The following is a 21,469-nucleotide window of genomic DNA, read 5'->3' on the forward strand; positions in this document are numbered from 1 at the left end:
GATATTTCGAGGATCTGGGGGCATTCTGTGCCTCTGTCCAATGTGAGCATTCTAGAGCAGTGGTTTCTCCAACCTTCCCTAATGCCGTGGACCCTTTAATACAGTTCCTCATGTTGTAATTGTCCCCAACCTTAACATTTATCCATTTTACAGATGGAGAACACTGATGCAAGGGAGTCTTAAGGCGACTTAATTCTGTGAAAAGGTCGCGTTGACCCCAAAGCAGTCCTAGAATTCTAGGCTGTTCTAGAATTCACCTGGCACTCCTTTCGAGCTTCATATTGCAGATCAAAATTAGCATTTAATTTATTTACTTCACCCCGTAGCCTGCCTTTCTCAGTGAGACTCAAGATGGATGACAACTTTGTGAACCGTCATTCAAATTATAATCTCCTACTGATCTTCCCATGGATAAACTTGTGAAGAACTCCAGGATAACCCTGAATACAGTTTGAAAAACCAATGCAGTTAAAGTGTGTGTGTGTGTGTGTGTATTCATACTATTATTAATGTATCTGCATCAGAGTATACCTGGGGCATGGATATAAAGCTAAGAAGGAACTTGGTCCTAGTGCTCCAGGTATACTCTGATGCAGATAAAACATACCTTCTTATTTCAGATCCTTATATATATTTTGCTATGGCAGTTCTCTTCGAACCTCAATTAGATCCTTTGGGGTCGAACAACCCTTCACAGAGTTGCCGAAGACCACTCTTGCATCAGTAAGTTCTCCATCTGTAAAATGGATAAATGTTAAGGTTGGGGGTCACCACAACATGAGGAACTGTATTAAAGGGTCGCGGCATTAGGAAGGTTGAGAACCACTGTTGTATAGGGTTGGCCTTTTTGTGCTGGCAGCCTCAAAGATTCAATCTAAAACTGTACAGAAGTAATAGTATGACCAAAATTTGCACAAGATATGTTAGATTCTATCTCAGATACATTGGAAGGGTGAATTGAGAGGGACTGAGGGTCCATATATTTCATTCTTAGTTGGTAAATCTTCTTATTGTATATTATGTTGATTTATACGTTTTAATATTGTAATGGCCAATGGCTACAACAAAGCTTTACTGATACTATTATTAATGTATTTATACTAAACCTTTATCTATGGCTCCGGGTTGCCTTTTCCCTTAGTGAAGATGAATCTGAAAACTCTCAAGATGACGAGCAGTTCAAAGCAAGACGTACCTTTTTGATGAGTGGCCTGCCAGAGTCGCTGAAAAGGCAAATTGCAAAGAAAGCAGCCACTTTGGAAGCATATTCTGCCAGTGATTCCTGTTTCCGAGCAGTGGTCCACGTGCAGCAGGAGGAGAAGGGTGAGTGGAAGAGTTTGGATTTATACCCTGCTTTTCTCAGCCATCAGGTGTTTCAAAGTGGCTTACAAACTCCTTTCCCTTCCTCAACCCCACAACAGACACCTTGTGGGGTAGGTGGGTCTAAGAGAGATCAGACAGAACTGTGACTACCCCAGAACTGTCCCCCAGCAGGGTTCATGTAGAGGAGTGGGGAATCAAACCCAGTTCTCCAGTTGCTGTTAACTACTACACCACGCTGTCTGTTGATTACTTGAGGTGTGGGCTTTTGGGAAAACTTTATTAGCACTGGTTGTTGTGGGCTTTCCGGTCTGTGTGGCCGTGGTCTAGTAGATCTTGTTCCTAACGTTTTGCCTGCATGTGTGGCCAGCATCTTCAGAGGTGTATCACAAAGAGAAGTGTGTTAGCACTCCTGGTTCCATTGCACCAGCAGGACAGCTACTTAAGCATTACATATTAAGGGAAATAAACAATTGCTGTGTTTAAAATTCTCCATGGGATTCTGGGTCACGGAAATGATTGCTTTTCATTGGAGATCACTGAGGAAAGAAACAGATATGATGTGTATGTGATTTCCTCCCTTTTCCTTCCTATCACCAAAATCAATATAAGAGGAGGAGAAAAAAAGTTTGGATTGATACCTGCCTTTCTCTCCTGTGAGGAGTCTCAAGGCAGCTTACAAACTCCTTTCCCTTCCTCTCCTCACAGCAGAGGTCGGTGGGGCTGAGAGAGTTCTGAGAGAACTGTGACTGGCCCAAGATGACCTGGCAGGGTTCATGTGGACGAGAAGGGAAACAAATCCAGTTTACCAGATACAAGTCTGCCCCTAATGTGAAGGAGTGGGGAATCAAAGCCTGTTCTCCAGATTAGAACCTACAGCTCTCAACCACTACACCACACTGGCTCTCCGAACGTTGATATGGGTACCTCAAAACAAATAGGGGGGTGGTATCTTATAGGACTAATATATCTCCTTTCCTGGATGTGACTGGTATCTGGAGAGCGATACAGCCTGAAAAGTCATCATAAGAATAGCATGGATAAGAACAGTTTACAATTTGAGGTGCAGTAAAAAGAATTTTAAAAGCAAAGATGAAATTTTGAGAGTACTTGAGATAGTAAAGAACTGACAACATGGGCATTTGGTATCCAGGTTAATGTAAGAACATAAGAACAAGCCTGCTGGATCAGACCAGAGTCCATCTAGTCCGGCACTCTGCTACTCGCAGTGGCCCACCAGGTGCATTTGGGAGCTCACATGCAGGATGTGAAAGCAATGGCCTGCTGCTGCTGCTGCTGCTCCTGAGCACCTGGTCTGCTAAGGCATTTGCAATCTGAGATCAAGGAGGATCAAGATTGGTAGCCACAGATCGACTTCTCCTCCATAAATCTGTCCAAGCCCTTTTTAAAGCTATCCATGCTAGTGGCCATCACCACCTTCTGTGGCAGCATATTCCAAACACCAATCACACGTTGCGAGAAGAAATGTTTCCTTTTATTAGTCCTAATTCTTCCCCCCAGCTTTTGGGCTAAGGGCTGAATTTGTCGGGATCACATATTGGTGTATCTTTTAAATCTGATTGCATCTTCCTTTTTTAGTGCTATTTCAGTCTGCAAACATCCTGGCAAATTGCTAACACTTATTGAGCTTTTATTTTTTTTTGTAGGGTACTTGATGTGGAGGTTAACCCCACCCTCTTGCCCTCTCTTAACTAACCTAAGAGAGAAATTGGAAGCAATTGACATTGCACAGCGAACTTTCTCACTTGGTGAATTCTCAGTTTTGAAAACACAGTCTAATTGCACTGATTCTGCAGCTATTATGGTTAGTATTTTCCAGATGCTTTATTTCTCTGGCAGATTTTTGTGAATAAATTTGACACGTTATTAAAACTAACTTTCTTCTACTCAGGACCATTTTAAAATTGCACAGCCTAGTGGTGGCGAACCTTTGGCCCTCCAGATGTTATGGACTACAATTCCCATCAGCCCCTGCCAGCATGGCCAATTGACCATGCTGGCAGGGGGTGATGGGAATTGCAGTCCATAACATCTGGAGGGCCAAAGGTTCGCCACCACAGGGTGATTTCCTTTGTTTATGACATGCTACTAACCTCTGTTGTTGTTTTTTGCTTGTGCAGTAACATTTGTTATTTTCCTATTTGCAGCCATCTGGTTGGCGACCAGCTCTTTCTGAAGCGCTGAGGAATTATTTATTGGAAGACGTAAAGGCTTCTAACCCCCAGTTTCCTGCAAAAAGATTTTTTGATCTACTCTTAAAAAAACAAACTATTCCTGAAAATAATAAACAAGGTTAGCAATGTATGTAACTGAAATCAGAATGTAGACATAAGTAGCAACCTAAGTGCTGATATATCTCAATTCTTGACTGAACTTTAGAAAGGTTTATGTACTTCTGCATGGAGAGCTTTTTCCTCTCTTGACAGCAGACCTTTACCTCACTGGGTGCTGTTCTTGTGGCTTTATGCACCTTTGGATGTATCTTTTTTTTTTTAAAAAAAAAAGGGGGGAGCTGATTAATGTTGAACAGCGCATACAATGCCTTGGGTCAAGAATCTTTGGCCATTTCTGCACAGCGGCAGGAAACTCTCCACCGGCATAATTCATGCTGGTGGAGCTTCGGGACAGCTCGCACGGTAACGCGTGGGTGGCCCCGAAGCTGCTGCAACCTGCAGAGGTGGCTTCGCATGGAGCCGCCCACAGGTCATCTCGTTTACTTACCTCTTCTCCATGCGCAGCTCTGGACAGCTGGAGGGACATGCCCATGCTGCCCTCTGACCTCCAGGGGTCGGAGGGCAGCGTGGGCGTATCCCTCCAGCCGTCCAGAGCTGCACAAGGAGGAGAGCGAAGTAAACAAGAAACCGGAGGGGCCAAAAGTGGCACCATCACGCCGGTGCGCTTTGCACTGCGCCGGCGGGAAGATGCTGCTTTTGAAAAACCTCACTCAGGGAGGGAGGTTCAAAAGCAGTGTCTTTGCACCGGTGGGGGGGGGGGGGGGCAGCTGTGCGAACAGTGCCCCAGGGACTATGTTTTTATCGTCCCTAGGGTGCTGTTTTCCGCCCGTGCGGAAACAGCCCTTGAGAGTAAATCATGCACTGGAATAGTTGGCAGAAGTAACCCTGAAAAGTGCTAAGTCTTGGTGGTTTGACATGATGTGTATTTTGTTTTTTCTCTGGCTAGTAAACAAATGTGAAACTATAATCAGGACCGATGTAAAACCTGGCAATCAAAGAGAGGACAAAAAAAAACGGAAAACTGAAGACTGTAAACACAAAAGAAGGAAACAAGCAGAAAAAGCAGATGCAAAACCGTCTGACTCAGTTTCCAAAGAACTGTGTGAAACCCAAGCAAGCATGGAAAATAAAATCCACACGGTAGACTCTGAGGAGACTGACGTACCTGAAATTATAGCAATAGAAGATGATGCTGTGAACAAGGAAATAATTTCTGTTTCTGGTAATTTCTTTGCTTTGGATATAAATACTTGAATAGTTTACATTTCATCCAATATGAAGGCAGTCCCATTATCATAGAGTTGGTCCTGCCTAGATTTCCATGGGTTCAAGGAAGGAGGTAATTATTGGCAATTTCCCCTCTTGCTGACGCCCACCCTGAAATGCAGGGGTGACCCCCAGATATAGAAAAGAAGAGTTTGAATGTATACCTCACTTTTCTCAAACATAAAGAGTCTCCAAGTGGCTTACAAATTCCTTCCCTTCCTCTCCCCACCACAGACACCTTGGGAAGTAGGTGGGGCTGAGAGAATTCTGATGGGCCCAAGGTCACCCAGCAGGCTTCATGTGGAGGAGTGGGGGAACAAACCCGGTTCACCAGATTAGGGTCCCCCTGCTCTTAACCAGTACAGCATGCTGAAGGGAAATCCTTTAAAATGAGGAGTTTGAGCATGCATGTTTTGTCAAAAGATAAAATTAAGACAAGATTGTACAATAATGCATTTTACTCCTTGTGTATATAAAGCTTTGTTTAAAAATAGTATATTGAAATTAGTAGGATCCACATAAAAATGACATGTTTCAGCTATTTGCTGAAAACTGGTTATGGCAAGCCTGTAGTGATGGTCTTGCACACGGGAGCAGCAGTGGCATAGTAGGTTAAGAGCAGGTGCATTCTAATGTGGAGGAACCGGATTTGATTCCCCGCTCTGCCGCCTGAGCTGTGGAGGCTTATCTGAGGAATTCAGATTAGCCTGTGCACTCCCACATACGCCAGCTGGGTGACCTTGGGCTAGTCACAGCTTTTCGAAGCTCTCTCAGCCCCACCTACCTCACAGGGTGTTTGTTGTGCGGGGGGAAGGGCAAGGAGGTTTTAAGCTCCTTTGAGTCTCCTGCAGGAGAGAAAGGGGGAATATAAATCCAAACTCCTCTTCTTTAAAAAAAAACCCTGCAAGTTTTTCTTCACAAAGCCTGTTCTAAATTCTCCTGACAGTTTCCCCCCCACCCCCACCGGCAGTACTAGACTGTTAACATTTTTGGCTTGAATATATTTTTCAAGAAGTATTTTGGCAAAACTGAACAATTGTTTATGTGATGAGAGAAATATTGAAATGGATTGTTTCTGTTTTCATGACTGCAGATTCTGACAGCGAAGATGTACTCTGGACTGAGAAATACCAACCACAGAACTCGGATGAGCTTATAGGCAACACTGCAGCAATTAAAAAACTACACAGGTTGGAAATGACTGAACTTCATGAATTGTATTTTTAATGATTGCTGCAACAGCGGAATTCTTTCCGTTTACAGTGGAACCTCGGTTTTCGTTGGTAATCTGTCCCAAAAGAATCAGTGAAAACCGAAGGCAATGAAAACTGAAGTTCCAGTGTGTATAGTAACATACAATACTGATTTGCAAAATCTGGCCAGTTAGTTTTGTCTCAATTTTCTTAATTTCTTTCAAAAAGAAAGAAAGAGAACAAGAAAGAAAAATGCTCAAAATGCAGCGACTAATTTCAAAAGTATATATAAAGTAGAAACAAAAAAGAAATATCAACCATGGGGGCAGATCTACACATGAATGCCTATAAAAGATTTCCAGATATCTAAAAATAAGTCCATACACAATTGTTGTCTGTATCAGTTATTTGGACACATGGCATGAATTTGCAGGTCCTCAACCCATTCATTTACAAGATAATAATAGCTGGGCATAATGCTGTGCAATAGCTAATGCTGACCCAGGGAGAAGAGGGTGGAATTTGCATATGAGGGAAGGGGAATCCCTGAGAGATTGCAGCCTGCTCTCTTAACCATGGTTAAGCAGCAGTGGCGTAGTGGTTAAGAGCAGGTGCATTCTAATCTGGAGGAACCAGGTTTGATTCCCTGCTCTGCCGCCTGAGCTGTGGAGGCTTATCTGGGGAATTCAGATTAGCCTGTGCACTCCCACACACGCCAGCTGGGTGACCTTGGGCTAGTCACAACTTCTCGGAGCTCTCTCAGCCCCACCCACCTCACAGGGTGTTTGTTGTGAGGGGGGGAAGGGCAAGGAGATTGTAAGCCCCTTTGAGTCTCCTATAGGAGAGAAAGGGGGGATATAAATCCAAACTCTTCTTCTTAAAGGAGCAAGAGTCTCGGGGCTCTACCAAGTTTATAAAGCTGTCAGAGTCTGACTCAGCAACTTCCCAGTGTAAAACTGCCCCTGGCGTCCACAGTCTTCCCCTGTGTTGAGCTAAGTTAGGGCAAACTGCCGTCTTCGACTTCTGAAGTTTTATTTCAATGTGCATCATAGTGAACGCAGTACTAATTTTTTGTTTGTTTCAGGTGGCTGAGTGAATGGAAGAAAAGGGCTTATTTGGAAGAAAACAGAGCCCAAAAGGAAGAAAAATGTGGTAGTCAGGAAGGTACGTGCTCCAACCCTAATTTGAATGGGTTTTGAATTTTAATACGAGCTTTCTTGAGAGACCACTGAAGGTCAGCAAGTGGGGGTTAAATTTTAGAGTAAGTAAAATAATAAAGGCCATATTTTCTCTTCTGGGAAAGGGCGAGGTATAAATCAAATAAATAAAAAATGAGATACGGTTGGTAATAAATGGCAGATTGAGAGCAGGTGAGAGGAGCGGAGTTTGGAGCAGGCGGGAGATGTGAAACAAAATAAATAAAATTGAAGAACTCAGCGAAGACTGGAGAAAAAGAGGGAGCTGTCAGAACAGACAGCTGAAGCCTCGGAGTTCACACAGACAGGAGGGACTGAGCTATTTGTGCAATGTTTGAGTGGAAGGACACTGCTGACATTTGAGGGCATGTATAACATTGGCAAATGAACAAGTGAATGAGTGGATATGAGGCAGATCTTGATTTGTTGCAGTCCCTGTCTTTGGGCAAGAAAAGGTTTGCCTCCCATTGACTGTGAGAAGAGCATCATTTTCCAGCATGGGTCACTGGTTGTTAATGTGTGTTCAGCCAGTTTGAGCTTGAGTGCCATATTTTAATGTTCTAAGCTTGTTGTAACCCGCCCAGAGCCCTTTGGGGATTGGGCGGGATATAAATCAAATAAATAAATAAATAAGATAGAAGTGAAATGTCCTTCTAGATTGACACAGTCTGTGTTTTCTGTTCCAGTTTCCAAGCCCAATAAGCATCCTTCTATTTCATTTCCTAGAATCCTTGGACAGCATGGATTTTAAAGATGACAAATCGTATAGCGACGGAGAGACAGATCTGTGCAATACCATGCTGCTAAGTGGACCATCAGGTGTTGGAAAGACCGCAGCTGTTTATGCTTGTGCGCAAGAGCTTGGCTTCAAGGTTTGTCTCGGGTAGCCACTTGCCTCATTTAACCTGAACTGGCAAAGCATTGTCCGTGTCGTGCCTAACCTTTTAACCGTACCCCTGCAGATCTTTGAAGTCAACGCTTCTTGCCAGCGCAGTGGGAGGCAAATACTTTCTCAGCTGAAGGAAGCCACTCAGTCTCACCAGGTGGCCAAACAAGGTGTGAACAGCCATAAGCCCTGTTTCTTTAACAGCACCAAATCTCCAAGTAAGGAGCTTCTTCATTTTATCAGCAGCATCCCCCAAAATGAGCTAGAATTATTTTTTAAACGCCCCAGTTAATAACCAGAAATGGTACGTGCTATATAATGCCCACCCTGATATTTTACACAGGAAATCTCAAATCCTGTGTAAAAAAAATCTTGAATCCTGTGATTTTTTTTACACAGGAAATCTCGATTCGTAGCCCCAGAGTGCTGAGGCATGAAAGCACATGAAACAGCAACCTTCTGAAACTAAACTGTCTGGCCAGCGTGTGGTCAGTGCTTGAGAAACCCTGTACAGTGGTACCTTGGTGATTGGCGCCTTTTGTAATCGCCGATTTCTGTGTTCGCCAAGCGCCGGCCGCCGTCTTCCGCACTCAGAAGTCGTCGTAGCCTTGGTTTCTGCCGACTTCCGGTGCTACTCAAATGCCATTGCGTGTGCGCAAACGGCGTACCGGAGCTATTACCGGTGAACACCGAGGTACCACTGTATATGTTGCCATGCGAATCATTGAGCCAACTGAAGATATAAATACAAAAAACACTGACCGACAGCCCTGATGATAACCGACTGTTGAAATAGTTACATCCTGATTTGACTGTGTTGTGTTGCTTTGGCAGGGCAAAGGGTGGGGGGAAGGGGCTCTTTTTCAAAACAGTTCTGCTGGCTGGAAAATAAGGATCAACAAAACACAAATTTGTACCAAATGGGCTACAGATAAACTTGGAAAAAGCCTCCCACTGGAGTGCCAATTTTACTTATAAAATAGCATAACAAGTAGCATGACAAAGTAAGCAAACTGGCATACGCATAAATACAGCCCAAAAGTATTCATACATGTAAGGATAAACAACAATATGCCAATTTGGGAGGCTTTTTTTTTTCAAGTTTCACCTGTGGCCCATTTGGTACAAATTTGTCTTTTGTTGGCTGTGTGGTTTTGTACCAACTCCTTTTTCTGATTGTGGTGGAAAATAAGGATAGCATTGGCCCTTGCTTATCTTGTGATGGCAGTCTGTCAGAGCCAAGCACTCTTGCTGGATTATGGCTTGTCTATAATTACTTTCAGAAAGGGACTTTCCCCCTCCCATTACAGCCATGTAGCCGTTTGAATTTCCACTCTGGGAGAGTCAAGGAATCTTCACAAACGGGATAGAAGGGAAAGTTAGGATCTGCTGTGAAAGCAGCAAGTCAAGAACAGGGCACTTCTGTCAGTGGAAAATCAGGGTTGGATACAAGACTTTACCTGGGTTACATGCACCTTTTTGTGTGCATTCACCTAGAGAGCAACAGTGGCGTAGTGGTTAAGAGCAGGTGCATTCTAATCTTGAGGAACTGGGTTTGATTCCCCGCTCTGCCGCTTGAGCTGTGGAGGCTTATCTGGGGAATTCAGATTAGCCTGTGCACTCCCACACACACCAGCTGGGTGACCTTGGGCTAGTCCAGGGGTCTGCAACCTGCAGCTCTCCAAATGTTCATGAACTACAATTCCCATCAGCCCCACCAGCATGGCCAATTGGCCATGATAGCAGGGGCTGATGGGAATTGTAGTCCATAACATCTGGAGTGCCAAAGGTTCACCACCACTGTTCTAGAGAGTAATCATGCACTGAAAGTTTCAACGTGGTCCCAGGACAGCAAAATCACGTTGTTCTCTGAGGCTTTGTCTCCCACATGCACAGCCAGTCCCCAAAAGTAGGATCCTGCAGTTGCTGTTTGAAGAGCCGAAGGACATGGAAGTAAGAAGACCGCCTTCTTCTCCCTTGCCCCCAGCTCTTCAGGCAGGTTGTGACAGTAGATTCAAAGGACAAATTCCTTAGAAATTATGTGGAATTGTACAATGCGAGGGGGGGGGGGGGCGTGATAATATGATGTTTTCTATAATGAAATACCCTGTGTATTTCAGGAAAATTCTCTCCCAGAAAGGAATGGTCTCCAAAGAAGCTTCCAGGGTCCCCTAGAAAAGCTGGATTAAAGCAAGGCTTGGCATCCAAAACGTTGACAAGCTATTTCAAAGTCTCTTCCAAGGAAGGAAAAGCACAACGCGTGGAAAACAACAAAGGTAGGCTTGAACATCAGATGCACGTGCTTATTTGAAGACGGGGGACAGGATCACAATGTACATTTGTGAAAGTAGAAGCCACAGTGTATATTGTCAGTCACAGGAAGCAGTCATCTGATGCAGTTGTGTGAATTATAACCGGGCACGTGTGTGAATGCTCCTTCCTTCCCTTTCAGAAAGGGACTTTCCCCCTCCCCTTACAGCCATGTAGCCCTTTAAATTTCCACTCGGGGAGAGTCAAGGAATCTTCACAAACAGGATAAAAGGGAAAGTTAGGATCTGCTGTTGCTGTCGTGATGCTGTCATAAGTGTCTTTCGGGACAGTCTCTCTGCAGGGATGTTCTGTTTAACACGCCATGAAATCTGCCACCCGCACAGCTTTTCCATTCTCCTTTCTAGTTTTTGACTTACTGGCTCTTCAGTTAGAAGGGAGAATGAGCCTCCGTTTAATCCACAACAGGCCTATGAAAGCTGGGTGGCTGATACTCTTTTGTTGTGTAACTAGACCAGAACATGAAAATCATGTATGCCCTTGAAAAACTAGGCTGGCACTTATTAACAAGAGATCTTAACACAAACCTCTGGGAAGATAAAGTTAGAGAATATGCTACAATGGCCAAATTAACAAATCTTGTAAACAGACAGTCAGAACAAGAGTCTGATGAGAAATGGGAACTGTATTTCTTATCTGAGGCTGAACCGATTATGTAAGAATAATAACAATAGTAGGAATATTAATTTGTTACTGATTAAGATCTAAATAACTGCTTACTAGATTCCCATTGTTTTGAAACTGAAGGTTCGAAGGTAACGAATTTTGAAACCATGTAATGTTCTCTCTAAAATTGATATTAATGTTGTAATTCTAAGATCCAGCGTGTTAGAGCTAATACACACACACTCTCTCTCTTACTTTATAGCTGGTGTATTCTCATTTCCTCTTTACTTGTTTTTAAACTACATTTGAGAAAATTAATAAAAATATTATTTAAAAAAGAAAATCAAATGCGCCCTCTGAAGAAGTGCAGTGCTACAAAGGCTGGGGAAATGGCGCCCATCTCCCTTCTGCCCTTCGGGATTGAATTATTATTATTTATTATTTATTAAATTTGATAAACCGCCCACCCCCAAAGGGCTCTGAGCGGTGTACAACAAAATGACAACTAAAACAATGTGCACAATAAATAAGTGATAAATAGTTAAAATACATAGTTCAGAATAAGCAGCATTCTAAAACCCAGAAAAACAATATTAATAATACTAATGCTAATGATGGCTCCCAGTCCCAAGGCCGGGAGGGGACAGACAATACCGAAAGATGTCACATCAGTAGTGCCAATGATGGTACAGCACGCAACACAGGGACATCCAATCTGCGGCTGGCCTACCCAAAAGCCCGGTGGAACAATTCGGTCTTACAGGCCTCGCACCGCTGATGGAAGTGTGTTCCACCAGGCAGGGGCCAGGGCTGTAAAAGCCCTGGCCCGGGTAGAGGCCAGCCGCATCACAGAGGGGCCGGGGATCATCAGCAAGTTGGCCTCAGCAGAACGCATATGGGGTGAGACGGTCCTGAAGGTATGAGGGAGAAAGACCCTTGTGCACCCTGCATGGTGACTCTCTGTTCTGCTGTGCGGATGGCCCTAACCCCCTTAAAGCAGGGGTGTCCAACTCTGGCACTTCAGATGTTCATGGACTACAATTCCCATCAGCCCCTGCTGGCATGGCCAATTGGCCATGGACACCCCTGCCTTAAGGAGATTGTTAATCACCACAGGAGACCAGATAAGCAAGTCATGGGAATAAGAAAACATACTCGAGCTTCAGCAAACCATTTCCTACACGCTCTAGCGGTTACTTGCCGATAATTGTAAAATCTGAACTACAAGGATTGGAAGTAGGAAGCGCTTCTGGTGCCTGCGTCAGGCGCCGCAAACGTTTCAATGGATTTCCGAGAGCTGGTAAGTTTTGCAGTCCACTGCTGTTTTGACTGGATCTTTGTCTTGTATTTGTGCTCTTGTCTATGCAGAAAGAAAGGAAATGTTTATTGAAGACGAAGTTCAGATAATATCAGTGAAAAGGGGAACTGGAGAAGAGGAATCCAGGAAAAAAAGTGCAACTTCTCTCATCCTTTTCGAAGAGGTACGGATAATTGTAGATGCCCAAGCAAATGGTTTGATGCCATTCAGGGATGCAAGAGCGTGCATGACCAGCATTGACTGTTTGTCTCAAAAAGAAGAAACAGAAAGCCTTCCTAATGCATCCTTGCCATTCTTTTGCCTGGGCGCCTTGTTACTGACTTACAGTATGTAGAACAGATTCAACTTATCTCAAGATTCTGTGGTCACCATCGACAGCCCCAGCTCCACTCTCAATCTCTGGAAAATAAACCCCCCAAAATGGACTGGTCTTCCCAGTCAGATTCTGAACCCATTATTTAACAGTCTGTGTTGAACTTGCGCTTGATGAAAAAGATTATCAGTTCAGAGATCCCAAGTCGACTAAACTTGGAGGTGGGTACCCTCCGTGCTCTAATCAGAGTGAATAATTGCTGACAACAAAATCCAGCTGGCTACCCAAACCAGACAATCTGTGGAGAGATCTAGCAGCCCCTCAGTGTCACAGACATTCCTTGTGACTGATTAGATTAACAAATGGTGACTTACCCAGTGCCACTCAGTGAGTTACATAGTAGAGCAGGATTTATATATTTTGAATTTTTTTATTTGTATAGTCGGATCCATTCCAATGAGTACATATATAACAATTTACGTTTTAACCAAACCATACAGTTTTCCTCTTTTTTTCCCCTCCCCCCAAAGGAATTGAATTCTTCTTAATTTCTTAACTAAGCAGCAGCAGGTTCATTCTTTCCAGCCTCTTCTCCCATCTTTCTTCTTTAACTCCAGCTTCTCTCATCCAGTCGACATAACAGAGTTCATATCTTCATAATTTCATTCTGTCTATCTTGCCTCATTGGTTCCTTGATATTATTTCAAACATTTCCAACTGTACTAGTTCCCAAATATATTCTTCTGTAATGTCCATATTTTCTTATCCTTCCAACCCAACGCTATAAAAAGAAGAAGAGAGTGGATTTATATCCCCCCTTTCTGTCCTGCAGGAGACTCAAAGGGCCTTACAATCTCCTTGCCCTTCCCCCCTCACAACAAACACCCTGTGAGGTAGGTGGGGCTGAGAGAGCTCTGAGAAGCTGTGACTAGCCCAAGGTCACCCATCTGGCGTGTGTGGGAGTGCACAGGCTAATCTGAATTCCCCAGATAAGCCTCCACAGCTCAGGCGGCAGAGCTGGGAATCAAACCCGGTTCCTCCAGATTAGATACATGAGCTCTTAACCTCCTACGCCACTGTGTAGTACAGCTCTTATCATTATTTTAGACAATGATCTTTGTCTTTTATGCACTCTAATATTATCCATTATACCCATTAATAACAAATCTTTATTTCTATTTTAAATTTCACTAATTTCTCTACATACATCAATACCTTTTTCCAAAATTCTACCAAGTCTTTGCCGTCAAGCCACATATGCAGATAAAATGCTTCTTTGTCCCCAGACAGAGTAGGATTTATCGATCCCATTTGTAGCGGTGAGTTCTGTTGGGTCCCAGACCAGTGCAGAATTGCACAGATTTTTCATTCACATTTATTTTTTTATTTTGAGGTTTATATACTGCCCTCCCCAATGGACTCAGGCTCATTAAAGCACTAACTGCATAGTTGCTGTTAACTTTGTTTCAGATGTTTTTGTTTCTTGTATTCTTTGTAGCATTTATAGTTAGTGCTTAGTTGGAAGTAACAAACTGGACCCGTAATTTGCTTCCTTCTTTACAGATTGGCATCATAATGTACACATGTGGGGCCCTCATACCTGCGGGACCGTGTCACCCCATATGTCCCAAACAGGCTGTTGCATTCTGCGATGGCGGAGCTACTAGAGGTCGCTGGCCCTTCCATGATGCGGCTGGACTCTACTCGGGCCAGGGCCTTTACGGCCCTGGCCCCTGCCCAGTGGAACGCTTTTCGTCCAGCTGTCCAGGCCCTGTGGGACCTTGGCAAGTTCCGCAGGGCCTGTAAGACCAAGCTGTTCCGCCGGGCATTTGATGAGGCTGGCCACAGATTGGCTGCCCCCTCGTAAAGCCCGCCACATTTACCATCTTTGGCAGCTCCTGTGGCTTCCATCTCTTGGTGCTGCCAGCCTCTCGGCCTTTTAGATCGGGTGCCTCTAATCATAGATAGATATTTATTATTACGGCCTTTTGGCCAGCCAATGGTGTCTCTAATCCAATCACGCATTGTACTGTTGTGATGAAGTTACCTGCTGCATTGAATTTTAATTGATTTATTATTGTTTTTAGATGGTTTATGTATTCTATTGGATTCACTGAGTTGTTGTGTGGGATTGCTGTGAGCCGCCTAGAGCCCTTTGGGGATGAGGCGGCCTATAAAATCGAATGAATAAATAAATAAATAAATATTCCCACAAGCATTGTAACTGAACCGGTTCAGCTCCAGTAAGCTAGGAAACACTTTTATTTTATTGTTTATTTAATTTATAGGCCATTTACAACCATCACTTCAATAAAACAATCCATGAAACTACAATCCTGTATTACAAAATAGCAATAAGCATTAAAATTGGTGGGGGGAGGGGGAAATATCCACCTGAAGTAGCCAGCATGATGCAGTTGCGAAAAGTGTTAAACTGGCATCTGGGAGATCCAGGTTTGAGTCCTGTCTCTGCCATGGAAGCTTGCTTGCTTGCTTGCTTGCTTGCTTGCTTGCTGTTTAGATTTGTAGACCGCCCCATCCCCTAGGGGCTCTGGGCGGTGTACAACAACATCAACATATATCCAGCTTGCAACGAAATAAACAATTATTACATGTATTAAAATCCATTAAAACCATTAAAACAGCGCTCAATACAATAATAACAGGCGTCCCATAACCCGATTAATTAAAAGCCTCCCCGAAAAGAGGGAATGGTCGGACTCCTCCTTAGGAGGGTAGCATAGATGTAAACAAAAGAATGGTAAAAGTAAATGAGTAAAGGGGGGGGGGCGCATATCAGTGACTGGACACTCCAAAGGCCCGGCGGAACAGCTCTGTCTTGCAGGCCCTGCGGAATTCATTAAGGCCCGGACAGCTGGAGGGAGAGTGTTCCACCAGGCTGGGGCCAAGGCCGTAAAGGCCCTGGCCCGTGTGGAGGCCAGCCGCATCATTGAGGGGCCAGGAACCACCAGCAAATTGGCCTCTGCTAAACGCAGAGGCCGAGTAGGGGCATCTGGGATAATGCAGTCTCTAAGGTACGAGGGTCCCAGGCCGCGTAAGGCCTTAAAGGTCAAAACCCACACCTTGAAGATGATTCGAAATTCCACTGGGAGCCATATACACTTATACACTCAGCCCATCCTACCTTACAACGGAGTTGGAGGATAAAATGGAGAAGAGAAAAAAAATGTGAGCAGGTTTGGGACATCAATAGAGGAGACAGGTGGTATATAAATGATGTAAATTAATAGAGGCAAAATTAAAAAGCAAAACTTCTCTTGGGCACTAGTGTTTCCTGAATAGGTCCTTTTACCAACGCAGATTGTAGGAAACATTTAACACATTGTATTTTCGAAGGCTTTCACGGCCGGATTCAACTGGTTCTGGTGGGTTTTCCAGGCTGTGTGGCCGTGGTCTGGTGGATCTTGTTCCTAACATTTCGCCTGCCTCTGTGGCTGGCATCTTCAGAGGCATATCACAGAGGGAAGACACAGTGTGTAACGGACTTCCCTCTGTGATACACCTCTGAAGATGCCAGCCACAGATGCAGGCGGAACCTTGGGAACAAGATCCACCAGACCACGGCCACACAGCCCGGAAAACCCACCCCAACCAATTTAACACATTGTCAAGCTGGAGCCTGGCAACCAGCAGAGGTGCATCGGGTGGAGGGGAGCTCCACAGAGTTGACCGAAAACACTTTCGTTTTCCCAAGAAGAGGCTCTCACAGCTAAAGACTTTATCTCAATCTTCTGACCTTGGGCTCATCCGGCATTCCTACTCTTCACACCTCTATTCCTACTCTTCACACAGCAGCAGTGGCGTAGGAGGTTAAGAGCTCGTGTATCTAATCTGGAGGAACCGGGTTTGATTCCCAGCTCTGCCACTTGAGTTCTGGAGGCTTATCTGGGGAATTCAGATTAGCCTGTACACTCCCACACACGCCAGCTGGGTGACCTTGGGCTAGTCACAGCTCTTCTGAGCTCTCTCAGCCCCACCTACCTCACAGGGTGTTTGTTGTGAGGGGGGAAGGGCAAGGAGATTGTAAGCCCCTTTGAGCCTCCTACAGGAGAGAAGGGGGATATAAATCCAAACTCCTCCTCCTCCTCCTCCTCCTTCTTCTTCTGCTTCTGCTTCTTCTGCTGCTCCTGCTCCTGCTCCTGCTGTAGTGTGGGATAGAATTATGGGCTAGGGAAAGGGGAGGAGGAACGGGGTTTGATGTACTGGGGTTGTTTGAAGGTTCTGGCAGAACCAGCTTTTTCCCTCTTAGCCCATGTATCTACCAGTAAAGGCTTCTTAACCTTTAAGTTGCAGAGTCGGATTTGGATCATAGAGCCAGGGTTTGACACACATTTAAGTATTTTTGAATATTTTCTAAGTAAACTGGGCAGCCTAATCTACACCCCTTGGGCAGCCAGGGACAGCATCACTGCAGCACCACTCTGCTGCCCTCCGAGTGCTTTTCGGCAGTTGGGGTATCAAACCATGAAAAAAAAACCCTTCTCCTGTGCGGAAAAGGCCTCCGTTGTGCTCAGTGGGCTTTAAGGTGGGTTCCAGCATCCTGGGAGGCAAAGCCAGGATGGAAGCTAACAGCTCCACCCCCTGGGCCACACCTCTGCCATGCCGGTGCAGTGTTCTGCGCTGACGAGGCTGTGAAATGGTGGCTGCTACCGGGGTCCAGTTCTGTGGAGCTGTGTAACGCCCTCTGCTGGCGCATTTGCCCCTTGCACCAGCTCCAGAGGTAAATCTGCCCCCTCTTCTGGATTGGGCTCTACCTTTTTTAAAAAAAATCTGTTGGTCTTTTCAAAGTGTCAAGTAAAATATATTTAGCCAAAGTTCTTGATGAACTGGTAAAATCTTGCTGAGCTTTCCTAAATCTTTTAACTGCCTGACCTGATGTTAGGTATCCTAACAAACATCAGAGCCGTACATGACCGAGCGTCTCCCACCTCTCACAGGTTGATATAATATTTGATGAAGACGTTGGATTTCTAAATGCAGTAAAGACATTTATGGCCACTACTAAGAGACCTGTTGTTCTTACGACTAATGGTGAGTAATAGTAATTTCAAAAAAGTTCTGTCTCGTGAATGTTTTAAAATTTTCTTTAGGGCTTAATATTTGGGATCGAACCTAAGCAATTTAGATTTCTGTTCCCTGGTTAGGAATTAGTTGGACAGGGAAGCGCTGTGGATTGGCTGGTCCTTTTCCCTCGTGCCCCCTCCCTCCAATTTCTTTATTCTCCTAGTTTTTTGTAACTTCTATCTGTAATATAGATGGGCTACTGCAAGATGTAATGTGCTGCCATCAGCTCTGCTGGAGGGAAGATTTAAGAATATGGAACGTTCTAAAAGAGTTTGTTCATGTGATATGACTACGGTTGAAACACTTGACCATTCTTTGTTTCTATGCCCTAAATACAATAAGATACGCATGAAATATATTCCATTTTCTTGCAATGTTCTCAGTGGCATGAGTGTTATAAGATACCCAATCTCCTGAACAGCTCTGATGTGCTCTTTTGTGAAACTGTTGCAAGTTTTATACTGGAAATTAGTAGTTTTAACTGCATTTCTTAACCTTGTTTTGTTTTAAAATTTTGTCCTGTTTTATATGCCAATAAAGGCTTGTGTTGTGTTGTGATATATTGATTCTTTCTAAGAAGAAAAGTTCCTCTTAAATGCTGTTAATTGTGAATGTTTTCCTATAGATCCATCGTTCAGTTTAATATTTGATGGCTTGTTTGAAGAGATCATCTTTACTGTTCCTTCTCCGGTAAGTCTTTCTGTTTTGGAATGGAAGATTGCAGTTTTGGTAGTACGAAATGAAACGGTGTCCAGAGTGTTTTTTGCATGTGCAGTTTAATGTATCGATTCATGATGTTTATCTGTAAGACATTGTGGAAAAACTGTGCGGTCCTTTTTTTTAATTTTACAAAAGCATTTTGTAGGCTACTTGTTTGCTCACATGAACCAGTTTTAACATATTTTAGCTGAGGTAAGCCTGATTATTTTTTTAAAAAATATATACACAAGGCTGTTCAGGCAATGTCAGTGCAGTTTGGATTGTGTACAACTGCCTCTTCCCCTTTGCGCAAGCTCTTAAATCAGGTTCCATTCACAGACGAGCTCATGTGAAGGGTTTGGAGCAGAGGCGTAGCTAATATTCTAATATTCCGCCCCCCCATGCCCTTCCCCCCGCGGTGCCCCGCCTTTCCCGCTTCCCCCCCTTCCCACACTTACCTTAGTTCCTTTCCTTTTTCAGAACTTTTTCAGGCTGCGAAAGGCCTGTTCTCAGTAAAAAACTACCTGATGGGAACTATATTTCCCAGGAGATCTTGGGGCTCACATGGTCTCCTGGGAACTGTAGTTCCTCAGGCTGTTTTTACTGCAAACAGGCCTTTCGCAGCCTGAAAAAGTTCTGAAAAAGGAAAGGAACTAAGGTAAGTGTGGGAAGGGGGGTGCCATGGGGGGCGGGGAAAGGGGAGGGGCCTGGGGGCGATTTTCTGCGCCCCCCCCCCAGGCATGCGTCCGGTGCACAGCACACACACACACCTCGCCCCCTTGTAGCTTTGCCACTGGTTTGGAGTATGTGTGACATCTCTGCCAGTTCTTCCTTCTACTTGCCATCCCTGCTATCTTCAAAGGTTTTCTGGCCCTCAGCTAGTAACAGAGTCTCCAACAGAAGGTAGCAGGAACTCCGCTTGCAGTTCTCTAGGATCTAATCCAGTGTTTTGAATGTGTTCCAGTGAGATAGCCAAGCCCTGACTTGGATGGCCCAAACTAGTCTGATCTTATCAGATCTCAGAAGCTAAGCATGGTTAGTACTTGGATGGAGACCACCAAAGAATAGCAGGGTTGCTACGCAGAGACAAACAATGGCAAACCACCATTTGCACTTTCAATGCACTTCCTATCTGGATTTAACTGTGCAAAATAGCAAAATCCACTTGAAAACAATTGTGGGAGAGCATTGAAAGTGGATTGAAATGGCATTATTCTGCATGTGTGAAAATGCCCTTCTTCTCTTGCCTTTAAAACCCTACTGGGTTGCCATAAGTCGGCTTCAACTTGACAACACTTTACACATACACACAAATACATGTACGCACACAGGCAGCCAATCTCTGGGCTGGGTCGCTGTGTGTCAGTCTAATTATTTCTGTTGTGCCAGGAATAAAGCCCCATCTGCTGCTCCAGGCGGCCAGCTACACTGCCCCGCTGCTCCCAAAGGGGCTTCCTGGTGGCATGGGGAGGCTCCCCAAAGGGCTTCCTGCCAGTGAAAAGCCCCCATTGGGCTTCTTAGAGTGATGCTTCCCCAAAGGGTAGCACAAGTCCCAATCCTGGCCTGCCTGTGTATTGTGCAGAATGGCCGGGTGGGGGTGGGGGCAGAGGCACTGGGATGCTGAAAGTGCGTTGGGTGCCAAGTTCCTGTACCAGAAAGGGGAGCTGCGGCAACTGAATGCTGCCAGGTCCTCCATTCTGCTGGGGCAAGTGGCCCAGGGAGGACAAATCCGCTGGCACGGTCAGCACAATGCTCCCACGAGCAGATTCAGCCGACCCCTCTTAGTCTTGCTACCTTTGGCTTTAAATGTTTTAATGCAGTATGTATCAAAATTATTTTTTAGTCGTTGGACTGTTTTCTAGAAATTAAGTATTTACTTGCATGTTTTGGCTAATATGAACAGTGCTTAGTAGATGGTCCTGACACAGTTGTGACAAAACTAGCTAGTTGTCACTGTTTTTCTGAAAGTAGGATTAGATTCAGTGTTGACTGACCATTTGGAACAATGTGCCAGGCGGCAGGGAAGGATAGCAGGACATAATTGTTCTCCTTTCTACTCGGGTGAGGCAGGGTGATTCCGCCCAGTACCCTCTTCTTGCTGTAGCCAGAGGCAAAGCTACAAGGGGGAAGGGGGGCGCGTTGCACCGGGCGCATGCCGGGGGGGAGAGCAAAAATTTCAGGTTTGTTTTTTGTATTTTTTAGTGTTTTCCAGTTTTGGGCCTGCAGGGGGCACAGTATTTAGGCTAGTTTTCGGGGGACTCTCCTGATGATACCACCCAAGTTAGGTGAGGTTTGGTTCAGACGGTTTAAAGTTATGGACTCCCAAAGGGGGTGCCCCCATCCTCCATTGTTTCTAATGGGAACTAATAAGAGATGGGGGCTACACCTTTGAGAGTCCATAACTTTGGACCCCCTGAACCAAACTTCACCAAACCTGGCTGGTATCATCAGCAGGGTCTCCTAAAGATACCCTGAAATTTTGATGCCACTAGCCTAAAAACTGCGCCCCCTGCAGGCTGAAAACTGAAAAAACACTAAAAATACAGAAAACACAAACGAACATGGGGGGGGGGGTAGCAACACTCAGATTTTTGCACCGGGCTCCATTTTCCCGAGCTACGCCTCTGACTGTAGCGACTTGAGCCACATGGCATTGTTCTCGAGAACTCCCCTCCCATTATGCAAGGGCTGAAGGAAGAGGAAGATAAGAAAGATCCATTTCCATAAAACCTTTTATGGAAATGTAGCTTAGACCCAACGCTTGTCAGAGTATGTACTCCTGGTGTGATTTTTTTCCCAACATTGTGCATGTGCGTAAAGTGCAGCTAAGTGGCAGCTGACTCATGGTGGCTTCCTACAGTTTTCAAGGCAAGAGACATTCAGGGGTGGCTTGCCTTTGTCTCCATCTGCTACCAGCGCTGAACTTCCTTGGCAGTCTCCTGTCCAAATACTAGCCACAGCCAATCCCGCTTAGCTTCCTAGATCTAACAAGATCAAACTAGCC

At 44.8% G+C, this 21,469-nt stretch overlaps 1 protein-coding gene across 3 annotated transcripts in view; it reads left to right on the top strand.

Moving 5' to 3' along the window:
* Window positions 1-21,469, top strand: part of ATAD5 (ATPase family AAA domain containing 5) — a 47,618-nt gene that overhangs the window by 17,974 nt on the left and 8,175 nt on the right. For 2 of the 3 annotated variants that reach the window (XM_048490417.1, XM_048490418.1), the window contains exons 7-18: window positions 1,142-1,323; window positions 2,988-3,145; window positions 3,489-3,633; window positions 4,522-4,797; window positions 5,935-6,031; window positions 7,119-7,198; window positions 7,957-8,102; window positions 8,193-8,334; window positions 10,237-10,392; window positions 12,419-12,531; window positions 17,640-17,733; window positions 18,392-18,456. In XM_048490417.1, coding sequence (XP_048346374.1) covers window positions 1,142-1,323; window positions 2,988-3,145; window positions 3,489-3,633; window positions 4,522-4,797; window positions 5,935-6,031; window positions 7,119-7,198; window positions 7,957-8,102; window positions 8,193-8,334; window positions 10,237-10,392; window positions 12,419-12,531; window positions 17,640-17,733; window positions 18,392-18,456 — 1,654 coding nt within the window. The remainder of the gene's footprint in view (window positions 1-1,141; window positions 1,324-2,987; window positions 3,146-3,488; window positions 3,634-4,521; window positions 4,798-5,934; window positions 6,032-7,118; window positions 7,199-7,956; window positions 8,103-8,192; window positions 8,335-10,236; window positions 10,393-12,418; window positions 12,532-17,639; window positions 17,734-18,391; window positions 18,457-21,469) is intronic. The other variant, XM_048490419.1, reaches the window with a different exon arrangement.

This window comes from Sphaerodactylus townsendi, linkage group LG03 (genome assembly GCF_021028975.2).
Source record: "Sphaerodactylus townsendi isolate TG3544 linkage group LG03, MPM_Stown_v2.3, whole genome shotgun sequence".
Classification (NCBI taxonomy): domain Eukaryota; kingdom Metazoa; phylum Chordata; class Lepidosauria; order Squamata; family Sphaerodactylidae; genus Sphaerodactylus; species Sphaerodactylus townsendi.